Genomic DNA, 12,599 nt, shown 5'->3' with positions numbered 1-12,599 from the left:
CCAATTTAAGAGTGAACTGCAGTAATTTACTTGAAATGAGAAGTGACTGTAAAACGGAATGAAAATCAGATGTAGTTAAGAGGTTTTAAATGATGGAGAAGTCTGTTTGTGGAAAGAGGATTGTGTCAGGGCCTTAACGTGTTCGTACATTGATAGAGCTGGGTCAATGAACACTCCAAGATTGCGAATTTTCTGAGAAAATTGAATTGTTTGGTTATTAAATAAAAAACTGTTAGGAATATTTGGGTTTGGAAAACGGGACAGATTAAGTGCTAGCTTATTACTGTTTAACCATTGTTTATTTTATTTTATTATTTATTTAACGATTTTTATATACCGCGGCACATGCAGCACATCACCTCGGTTTACAGTAAACAGTAATTCAGCAATAAGCTTTACAATAAAATATTAAATAAAATATTAAACAAATATAAAATATTAAACAAAATATTTAATATTTTATTTGTTTCATAAACATTGTTGAATGGTTGATAAACAGGAGCTGAGAAAAGATTCAGTTTGTGCCCAGGTTTCTTGTCATCAGCATAAAGTCTGAAGTGAACGCCAATATTAGAAAGAATACGACATAGAGGTGTTAAATAGATATTAAACAGAGTGGCTGAGAGAGCTGATACTTGCGGAATACCAGAAAGTAAATGATCCCAAGAAGAAGAATGAGATTGAATAGCGACCTGCTGAGATCTATTGGAAAGATATGAAGTAAACCAAGAAAGAAGAGCATCATAGAACAGCATCATAGATCCCACGCGAGCATAGCCTAGATAGGAGAATTTAGAGATCCACAGTGTTGAAAGCAGCAGAGATATCGAGGAGATATATATTGGGCGTGCGCAGGCTAAGCAGATTTCAAAAGTTGCAAGATATGCACATATCTCCTTGAGGAGGCATATCTCAGAAGTTTTCAAAAAGGAGCATGGTCTGGGTGGGGCATGAGTGTTTCAGGGCATGTACCTGAGATTTGCACGCCCCAGCACACTCTGAGGTCCCCTGCCATATAACTTTACTTCTGTTATGGCTGACGTGTAAGCGATAAAATAAAGAAAGCTGGGCAGATCAGTGGAGGATTTAAGGGTCTGGGCTAACTGGGGGGAAGGAAGGCTATTAAACTAGGCGGGTCTGGAAGATCTATCTATTAACAGGGCAAACTGGGAACGAACTTGTTTTAGTGGTAGTGGCGGTGCATTCCCCTTTTAAAATCACCCACTTACACGGTAGAAGTGGCATTTGCGCGCACAGGCACGTGCCCATTTAAAATTGGGTGCACATGTACACGTGGCCAGCCTATTTTATAACATGCGTGCATATGCACACATGTGCTATAAAATGTCCGTGACCCTAGGTGTGGGCTGACATATGTGCCTGCGCATGGGTTTTAAAATTCACCTTATAGAGTGCTTCTGTGTGGATAAGGATTTTACAATATAAAATAATTCATTAGAGTTATACCTAGCTGATTGCATTTGGTTTGAAAAATAGCGCTTTTTAGTAAGATCAATTTGCTTTCTGATTTACTTAGGTAAGTAAGTTATGTAGTCTTTCCTTGTGGAAAAGGATTCTACACCAACAACAATCTAGGCATCCTAACTTCTTTTTCATGTCTCGTAGATGGGAGATGTACCATGGGGCGTTAAGTTTGATGTAAATTACTTTTTCCAGTGCAATCTGTTTTAATACCAATGTTAAGGTGCTATCCCAATCACTTGAGGTTAATTTTAAAAGTGTTGCTTGCATAAACATGCCCACCTACGCACTTATGTGGGCCGTGCTTGAGCAATGTGGATTTAAGAAGCTGCAAAGTATGCGCATATATACTCGCGTGTGCATCAAAAATGAGGATGGAAAAGAGGCGGGGCATGGGCATTCTGGGCAGGGTGAACACTTACGCTATTTTAAAACCGGAGACTGTGTCACACGTCCGCTTGTTATTTGCATAACTTTACTGCCTCTCTAGATGAGGAGTGACTCTGTAGATTTCAAGTTTTAGGGCTTACAGGACTTGTTCTCTGAGAGATAGGATCTCTTTGCACCGGTGCACATATACAACCTCTCGCCAGCAGGTAAAAAATCATACATGTGACACTTAATAACATAAATTGCCGTGTTGGGTCAGACCAAGGGTCCATTGAGCCCAGCATCCTGTTCCCAACAGAGGCCAAACCAGGCCACAAGTACCCAAACACTAAGAAGATCCCATGCTACTGATGTCAGTAATAGCAGAGGCCATTCCCTAAGTCAACTTGATTAATAGCAGTTAATGGACTTCTCCTCCAAGAACCTATCCAAACTTTTTTTTTTAAAACCCATCTGCACTAACCACATCCTATGGCAACAAATTCCAGAGCTTAATTGTGCGTTGAGTGAAAGAATTTTCTCCGATTAGTCTTAAATGTGCTACTTGCTAACTTCATGGAGTGCCCCCTAGTGCTTCTATTATCCGAAAGTGTAAATAACCGATTCACATCTACTCATTCAAGATCTCTCATTATTTTAATGACATCTAATATATCCCCCCTGAACCGTCTCTTCTCCAAGCTGAACAGCCCTAACCTCTTCAGCCTTTCCTCATAGGGGAGCTGTTCCATCACCTTTATCATTTTGGTCACCCTTTTCTGTACCTCTCCATTGCAACTATATCGTTTTTGAGATGCGGCAACCAGAATTGTACACAGTATTCAAGGTGTGGTCTCACTATGGAGCGATATAGAGGCATTATGACATTTTCTGTTTTGTTAACCATTACCTTCTTAATTCCTAACATTCTGTTTTCTTTTTTGACTTCTGCAGCACGCTGAGCCGACGATTTCAAAGTATTATCCACTATGATGCCTAGATCTTTTTCCTGGGTTGTAGCTCCTGATATGGAACCTAACATCATGTAACTACAGCAAGGGTTATTTTTCCCTAGATGCAACACTTTGTACTTGTACACATTAAATTTCATCTGCCATTTGGATACCCAATCTTCCAGTCTCACAAGGTCCTCCTGCAATGTATCACAATCTGCTTGTGATTTAACTACAGTACTCTGAATAATTTTGTATCATCTGCAAATTTGATTACCTCACTCGTCATATTTCTTTCCAGATCATTAATAAATATATTGAAAAAGTACGGGTCCCAATACAGATCCCTGAGGCACTCCACTGCCCACTCCCTTCCACTGAGAAAATTGTCCATTTAATCCTACTCTCTGTTTCCTGTCTTTTAGCCAGTTTGTAATCCACGAAAGGATATCGCCACCTATCCCATGACTTTTTACTTTTCCTAGAAGCCTCTCATGAGGAACTTTGTCAAATACCTTCTGAAAATCTAAATACACTACATCTACCGGTTCACCTTTATCTACATGTTTATTAACTCCTTAAAAAACGTGAAGCAGATTTGTGAGGCAAGACTTGCCTTGGGTAAAGCCATGCTGACTTTTTTCCATTAAACCATGTCTTTCTATATGTACTGTGATTTTGAAATTTAGAACACTTTCCACTATTTTTCCTGGCACTGAAGTCAGGCTAACTGGTCTGTAGTTTCCTGTATCGTCCCTGGAGCTCTTTTTAAATATTGGGGTTACATTAGCCACCCTCCAGTCTTCAGGTACAATGGATGATTTTAATAATAGGTTACAAAATTTTACTAATAGATCTGAAATTTCATTTTTTAGTTCCTTCAGAACCCTGAGGTGTATACCATCCGGTCCAGGTGATTTACTAGTCTTTGCCAATCAGGCCTACCATATCTTCTAGGGTATCTCCCCAACATCCATTTCAGTAAACACCGAAGCAAAGAAATCATTTAATCTTTCCGCTATGGCCTTATCTTCTCTAAGTGCCCTTTTAACCCCTCGATCATCTAACGGTCCAGCTGACTCCCTCACAGGCTTTCTGCTTTGGATATATTTTAAAAAGTTTTTATATGAGCTTTTGCCTCTATGGCCAACTGCTTTTCAAATTCTCTCTTAGCCTGTCTTATCAATATCTTACATTTCACTTGCCAACGCTTATGCATTATCCTATTTTCTTCTGTTGGTTCCTTCTTCCAATTTTTGAATGAAGATCTTTTGGCTAAAATAGCTTCTTTCACCTCCCGTTTTGCCTTCCTTCCACCTTTCTTAATGTGTGGAATACATCTGGACTCTGCTTCTAGGATGGTATTTTTTAACAATGACCACGCCTCTTGCACACTTTTTACCTTTGTAGCTGCTCCTATCAGTTTTTTTTCAAAATATTTATCTCATTTTATCAAAGTTTCCCTTTTGAAAGTTTAGCACGAGAGCCGTGGATTTGCTTACTGACCCCCCTTCCAGTCATTAATTCAAATTTCATCATATTATGATCACTATTGCCAAGCGGCCCCCACCACCGTTACCTCTCTCACCAAGTCCTGTGCTCCACTGAGAATTAGATCTAAAATTGCTCCCTCTCTTGTCTGTTCCTGAACTAATTGCTCCATAAAACTGTCATTTATTCCATCCAGGAGCTTTATCTCTCTAGCATGTCCCGATGATACATTTACCCAGTCAATCCTGGGGTAATTGAAATCTCCCATTATTACTGCACTACCAATTTGGTTAGCTTCCCTAATTTCTCTTAGCATTTCACTGTCTGTCTCACCATCTTGGTGGATGGTAGTATATTCCTATCACTATAGACTTCCTTTCCAGATCATTTATAAATATATTGAAAAGCACCGGTCCAAGTTCAGATCCCTGAAGCACTCCACTGTTTACCCTTTTCCATTGAGAAAATTGACCATTTAATCCTACTCTCTGTTTCCTGTCTTTCAACCAGTTTGTAATCCACGAAAGGACATCACCTTCTATCCCTGATGCAAAAGACTGGAAGCCCCCCCCCCCCCCCCGCCTCCCTTGCTGCTAGACTGCTGCAGTCATCTTAATTTTGTTCAGTTCTTAGTTAAGTTTAGGTTGTTATGGGAGTTGGAATGCATATATTTAGAGTCCTTTAAATGTATAAGAGTATTCACTAGTTATCTGGTAGTGACTTATAATTGGATGATTAAACTCTTGATATGGCCTGGGGTAATCCTGAGTTTAAGTTAAAAGGCTGATTTTCTTTTATATTGAGTGTCTTCTCCTACTAATCAAAGGATGAGCTAGGGGTGAGAGGGAGGGAAAATCAAACACACAAACTCCTGGCTTTTGCTTGTTTTTGACTAGCTATTTAATATCTTTTTGTATACAATCAAAATGGTTTACAATAAAATTTAAAAATAAAAAAACAATTTAATATGCCATAACTAGTGCATCTGAAGTATTGCAACAAGGAGGCAAACAGCAGCTGAAATGGACTTTGTGTTATCTGGCATCATATTCTCTGTTTTTATTTATAATTACTTGTGTTTGTCTTAGTAACTTATTCAGCTGTAGGTCTTTTCTAAAGATCACAATTTTTGTTTTGAAGGTATCAGCACTTTGATTGAGTTACCTAAAAACTGTATAGCAGCAGCCATAGGCAAAGATCTGAGTGAGTATTCAACATTTGACAAATTCTTAATTTCATTCTTCACACATTACAATCCTGGTATTCAAATGTATTCTATGTTTTAATCAGCCACCTCGACTGCAAATTCTGTGATTAGGGCTAAAATGCTGTCATTTCCTAGCATGTAGACAGATGGATTCAGGACCAGTAGGTTTATGCTCCCCTGCCAGCAGATGAAGACAGAGCAAGCTGTCATCACATATATATATATATATATCTACTGTGATGACAGCTTGCTCTGTTTTCATCTGCATAAACCTCCTGCATTGACCCCAGCCTACCAGTATTCTCCTCCAGCAGATGGTGGACATGCATCTCCCTATGTGGATTGCTTCGAGTTTTATGAAAGGAGACATTTGAAATCTGATTTAAGGAAAGAAAGCCCTGCTCTCCTGTGGTGATACTAAAAGGTCCCTCCCCCAGTTGAGAATTCCTGAGGTGGTTTCCATGGTCCTTCAGAGGTGTGCCTTGGTCCGGTAGCTGGGTTTCCCGGCGTGGACTTAGCTGCTCATTCAGCTGAAAGACAGCGGGTGCAGGAGGCCAAATGCGGCGGTGATGGCAGATGCCCTCTTCCCCCTGCAACTGGAGACCATCTCTGTACTCAGCCAGTTAAGCACTGAGCTCAGGTAAGGTTTTAAAAAAGAAAAAAAAGTTTTACCTTTAAACAGAGACAGTTTAGTTTATTAAAATTTCTTGATTGCTTAATGTGTATGCTCTAAGCGATTAACAAAAATAACATACATAATAAATGTTAAGCAAAAACAAAATTAACGAACAACAATAAGACAGGAAATGTCGTACCATCAATTTAGTCCAGATCTTAAAGGGCTAAAGTTAGCTGAACACCTGTTAGAGGGGTGTTTAGGACTTCCGCTGGTCTCCGTGCTCTGCATGCTGTCCCGACGTCATTCCCACTCCTGTTGAGGGTTGGGGAACTGGCCAGCCTGGTGCATTGAACGGCCCTGGTGGGCTAAGCCCTGCAGTTAGGCTTTTTCCTTGCATGCCACATGGTAAACCACAGCAGCATTTTCACGCGCACCTGTGTGTGCTCTGCTGCCCTCTACAGACCATCAGTGTGCACAGTGCATCGGCTTTGAACCCAACTTTTGTAATGTTCCACACTTTGGCTTGGCACACAAGTTGTGCATGCACCTTATTGCATCTTACTTCTGCGACGTTCAATTTTGTGTGCATAAACTTTTGAGCATGAGCCATTTAGGAGCACATTTACTGCCGCTATGGTGTCGGTAAGCAAGAAGCCTAAGTGTCTTCCTTTTTGTGTTGCCTGTCATATTAGGGCTTCTCAGCCTGACCTGTCTTCTAACCTGTGTCAGTGCTATTCCGATGCTCAGGGAGAGTGGCTTCCTCTGATTTTGCTGAACCTGGTCCCTCCCATTCTGATGATGGGTTGGTTATGGCTTTGATTGAGGGGACGCCAGACCTTGGTTCTCCCTTGACTGGCTCCTCCACAGGTGAGGGCAGTTCTGTGGGACCCGCTCCAGTTTCTTCTGGGTTTGGTCTGGATCTGGCTGCTTTTTCTTGGGTAGAGTTTTTTTTCAAGTTTACAAGCCTTTCTTCAGTCACAGTCCTCTGCTTCACCCATTCCTTTCAGGTCTGACCGTCAGCCGGTGGTTCCTCCCTCTTCCAGTCCTATGCTAAAGCACTGGAGCTCACTTCTGCTCCCTACGGGTATCCCTGATAGGAATCCAGATAGCACTGATGATGAGTTAGATCCTGATTCCCTGGAAGATGGGGAAATTTCTGTGGGACTGGAACCATATTACGGTTTTTTCATAGAGATGAACTACTGGGCCTGATTTCCAGACTTTGAAACAGGTGGGAGTTCCTGGTTCGGATGCCATATGGGAGCTGAAGAAGAATCCCATTTTGGTTTCCTTATGTAAAACCTCTTGTTTTTTCCCTGTGCTAGATGCCATTGAGGAATTGATTGATCTTAAATGAGATGCCCCGGAGGCAAATTTCAAAGGGTGTTGGACATTGGAAGGCCTGTACATCCTGGATCCGGCTGTGAGAGTGTGTTTTCCTAAAGTGGATGCACTGGTATGTGAAGTCTCTAAGTGGACGACTATACCCATAGAGGGAGGCGTGGCCTTGAAGGATGTGCATGATAGGAGCAGTGAGGCTATCCTTAAGCAAGCCTTTGAGGCAGTGGCAATGACTTTACAGATCGCTTCCTGTTGCACCCTAGTGGCATGATCTTGTCTGCTTCTCTCTCAGGAGGCTAATGATTCTCGAGGGAATTCCAGAGCGGTTATGGAGCCCACTGCCACCTTTTTAGCAGACGCAGGCTGCAATTTGGTCCTTTCTCGGCTAGAGGAGTGGCTTCGGTGGATAGCAGCCAGGCATCAACTCTGATGGTAAAATTGGTCAGCAGACGCAGCCTCCAAAGCTAATCTTACAAAGATGACCTTTAAAGACTTTTGCTCTTAGTTGGGAGCGAGTTAGAAAAACTGGCCAGTAAGTGGGGTGAATCTCCAGTTGCCGGAGGATTAGAAGCTGTTACAGCACCCCTTTGGTATGAGGGGTCGATTCCTAGTTTCCAAGCGTTTATGTCCCTACAGAGGGGTTGACCTTTCAGCGGACGAGGCTTTTTGGTAGGTCTCTGTCTTTTCATCCCAAACAGCCCAAGAGAGAAGCGGGCTTGGGTGGCAGAATCTCCCGAGCTTCCCAAAGAAGTTTTGCCAACCCACCTTCGGGAACAAGACATAGGGGGGCGTCTCTCTCTTATCAGAGGCGGGTCAAGATCACATTAGACCAGTGGATCCTGAGGTGATACAAGAAGGCTATGCGCTGGAATTTCACAGTATTCCTCGGGATGTGTTTATGGTGTCCCCCTTGCCACTCCCCGTGGAAGAAGCAGTCAGTGGAGTTCACGCTTCAAAGGCTCCTCAGGCTGGGGGCTTTGGTTCTGATGCCCAAGAAAGAGGGTTCCTTTCATCCCTCTTTGGATCTCAAACAGGTCATTTGAAGGTGACTCATTTTCACATGGAAACTTTATGCTCTGTGATAATGGCAGTGCAATCGGGGGAATTTCTGACCTCCCTGGATCTGTCCAAGGTCTACCTTCATATTCTCACCCATTTGGAACACCAGTGCTTTCTACGTTTGCAGTGTTGGGGCGCCATTATCAGTTTCGGGTGCTGCCCTTTGGTCTAGACACCACCCCAGAATGTTTTCCAAGGTTATGGTGGTAGTAGCGGCAGCCTTGAGAAGAAAAGGGATTCTGGTGCACCCATACTTGGATGACTAGCTGATTCTAGCCAAGTCTCTGGAACAGAGCAACCTGGTAACACATAAGGTGATCTCTTTATTGCAGGAGCTCAATTGGGTGGTGAACCTGGCCAAGAGCAATCTTCAACCATCCCAGTCATTGGAGTATCTATGGGTTCGGTTCGACATGGGGCAGGACAAAGTTTTCCTGTCAGAAGTTCGGATTCAGAAATTGATGTCTCAGGTGTGTCAGTTGGTGAACACTGTATATCCAAGGGTTCTATCTACAGTGCTCGGCTTGATGGTGGCAATCCTGGAAGTGGTGCCATGAGTGAAGGCGCATATGCATCCTCTTCAGCGCTCTCTACTGTCTTGTTGGAACCTGCAGTTTCAGGACTATTCAGTTCGGCCCCCACTTGCCAATGGAAATCTGCTCTCGCCTCCAGTGGTGGTTGCAGGAAGCTCTTCCAAGACAGGGAGTTTCCTTGTCCTCCCCAACCTGGTTGGTACTCATGATAAATACAAGCCTCCAAGGTTGGGGGGCTCACTGTGAGGAGCTGACAGCCCAAAGGTGTTGGAATGCCGAAGAGTCTCGCTGGAACATCAATCGCCTGGAAGCTCAGGCAGTATGGCTGGCATGATTGCAGTCCAGCCACGGACTGCAGGGTCGAGTGGTCCGCGTGATGTTGGACAATGCAACGATGGTGGCCTACATCAATTGCCAGGGAGGAATCCAGAGCCAGCAAGAATCACAGGAAATAGACCAGTTTATGGAATGGGCAGAACGTCATCTGCAGATGATTTCAGCCTCTCACATTGCAGGAAAAGACAACGTAAGAACTGACTTTCTCAGCAGGGAGAGTCTGGACCCAGGAGAATGGGTGTTGTCCGGAGTATTTCAGCTGATTGTAGATCATTGGGGGCCTTCCATTTGTAGACCTACTGGCAACTTCTCGCAATGCGAATGTTCCTCAATTTTACAGTCGCAGGAGAGATCCATGACCCCTGGGCATTAGATACTTTCATATAGGTCTGGCTGGAAGACAGATTGCTTTATGCCTTTCCTCCATGGCCCTTGCTGGGCAGGATAATTCGTAAAATCGAAGACCGCAGGAGGCTAGTACTCCTGGTGGCTCCGGACTGGCCCTGGGATCTGTGGTATGTGGACTTGCAAAGACTTCTGGTGGAGACCCCCTTCGCCTTCGCTGCACATGTATCTGTTATAGCAGGGACTTGTTCTTTACGAGGATACGACTCTTGAGAGTGCTCGTCTGTTTAAGAGTGGTTTTTCCTCCACGGTGGTTGTCACCTTACTCCATGCTCACAAGTTCTCCACTTCTTAGTTTATGTGCAGGTTTGGAGAGTTGTTGAGGACTGGTGTGTTCAGATCTCACTCATTCTGGATTTTTTGCAGGATGAGTTGAATAAAGGATTGGCCCTTTATTCCTTGAAGGTGCAGTTTGCATCTCTTGCCTGTTTCAAAGGCCAGGTGAATGGTTGTTCCTTGTCATCTCATCCTGATGTGGTCCATTTTTTGAAGGGAGTAAAGCATCTTCGGCCTTCCTTCAGTTTATTGTTCCCTTATGGAGTCTTAACTTGGTGCTGGACTTTGGCGGACTCTGTGTTCCGACCATTGCGTAGCCTTTCCTTGTGGTTGTTGACCTTGAAAACAGTGTTCCTGATGGCTGTATGTTCTGCGTGTCCTGTTACTGAGTTCCAGGCCTTGTCTTGCTGGGAACCATTCTTTTGGGTGAATCCAGGGGTGTTGCAGCTGCGTGCTTTCATTTCATTTCATAAAATTTATTGATCGCCTAACACAAAATAGGCCTAGGCGATGAACAAATATACATAACATAGTAAAAACAATAATAAACATACACTTAAGACAAAAATTTTGTTTCACAGAAACTGGAGAAAAGTACTACCAAATACTGGTATCTATGTCCCTAGATCAAGTTATTTATTATTCGTCAGTTGACATCAACGAGAACTCATAGCAATTACTCTACTCACATTATTCTCATTTTTAATAACCATGTTCTCTCATTCTTTTCTCTGATAACTGAATTACACATACTTCAGGCTGTTACATATTATAAACACGATGGAGTAAAAACTCATTAAATTCTAATTTAAATCTTTTGACATCATCCAACGACCTCAATTCCACAGGAATGAGATTCCACTGAGTTGGAGCTGCGATGGAAAAAGAGATGTCCCTTGTACTAAACAACTGAGCATGTCGAACTGAAGGGATCTCTAAAAGATTCAGCTGTTCCATCCTTCTTGCCCAAGGTGGTTTTGGACTTTCATTTAAATCAGTCCATCTCCTCGCTGTCCCTGGATAAGGTCAGGGATGCAGAGGAGTATCGCCTCTTGCGCTCCTTGGATGTCAAGAGACTTGTCGGGTGGTATCTGGAGGTTTCTGAACTTTTTCATAAGACAGATCGCTTGTTTGTTCTCCATGGTGAAAGTAAGCAAGGTGCTCCAGCTTCGCAAGCTAACATAGCTCGCTGGATTAAGGAGGCAATCATGGCCGCGTATGTGGATGCTGAGAAGCCATTGCCTTCTCAGGTTAGGGCTCATTCCACTAGGGCTCAGGCAGTGTCATGGGCGGAGATTAGTTTATTTTCTCCTGTCGATATCTGCTGAGCTGTGACGTGGTCCTCCTTACACACTTTTTCCAGATTTTATCGTCTGGATGTGCGGCCCGGGAGGACACAACCTTTGCACATGCAGTGTTGACTGGACCACTAGCAGCCTCTCACCCTATTGGGGAGTAGCTTTTGTACATCCCACTGGTCCTGAGTTCATCTGTCTACATGCTAGGAAATGGAGAAATTACTTACCTGATAATTTTGTTTTCCTTAGTGTAGACAGATGGACTCAGCTTCCTGCCCTTGGCTGCTGCATGAGTGTGTCATTGGTCCTCCTGTGGGGTTCTGACTTCCCAAGGGATTACTGGTAAGTGTTCTAGTCCCTAGCTTGGGGTACCTAGATCTTAATGAGTTCAGTGTTTCTTGTTGGTTGAGTACAATTATGGTTGCCTGTTTTTGGTCAGGTTTTTAATAAAGTTTTTTGCTAGTCTGTCCACAGTTGCTTTTAAAGAGAATACTTTAAACAAGCTTTTCAAAAAGATATGGGAGAATAGAAGCCAGGGAAGTGCAAGGTACGAACAATTGAACACCCACACACACTACAGTATTCACTAAGTGTGTAGTTTTTAATAGATAGCCCATCACTAAACGATAAGTTACAATTATAAAACTAGTGTTATACTCGAAAATGATAGACAGAGACCCGGACATGAATTATCACATTTATCAATTAATATTGATCACAAACTATGTTACCGAACCTTATGGCACCTATGTAAACTGACAGATTGTAGTATCATTACTTTATGTGCCTTATTGCAAACCGTTGTGACGGTACCCACCTTAACGACGGTATAGAAAAGATTTAAATAAATAAAATAAATAAATAAAAATACTGGCAGGCTAGGGTCACTGCATGAATATATATACTGTGACTTCAGCTTCTCCTTCTCCATCTGCTGTCAGAGGAGCATAAACCCACTGGTCCTGAGTCCATCTATCTACACTAAGGAAAACAAAATTATCAGGTAAGTAATTTCTCCATTAGTAGAGAACCATATGCAGATTATTACATAACTGACTGTATATTTCCAGCTTCTTATGTTAGGAATTTTTATATAAAATGGTGGGAAAGGTATGTATAAATATATGTATAGAGAGAGATGTTTTATACCTGTGATACACTGAAAGTATTTTGCTGTCTGTGGTGCCATGTGTCTTGTAACAGGATAGCATTGCTCATTGCAGCAGAAAC

General features: G+C 42.7%; 1 protein-coding gene across 1 annotated transcript in view; it reads left to right on the top strand.

The window, feature by feature from the left end:
• Positions 1 to 12,599, top strand: part of WDR41 (WD repeat domain 41) — a 176,215-nt gene that overhangs the window by 88,827 nt on the left and 74,789 nt on the right. The window contains exon 7 of the mRNA XM_029575399.1: positions 5,436 to 5,498. Within this exon, the coding sequence (XP_029431259.1) occupies positions 5,436 to 5,498 (63 nt within the window). The remainder of the gene's footprint in view (positions 1 to 5,435; positions 5,499 to 12,599) is intronic.

The sequence above is a fragment of the Rhinatrema bivittatum genome, chromosome 1, assembly GCF_901001135.1.
Source record: "Rhinatrema bivittatum chromosome 1, aRhiBiv1.1, whole genome shotgun sequence".
NCBI lineage: Eukaryota > Metazoa > Chordata > Amphibia > Gymnophiona > Rhinatrematidae > Rhinatrema > Rhinatrema bivittatum.
The sequence above is the reverse complement of the archived record's forward strand: the minus strand, read 5'-3'. Positions and strand labels throughout refer to the sequence as shown.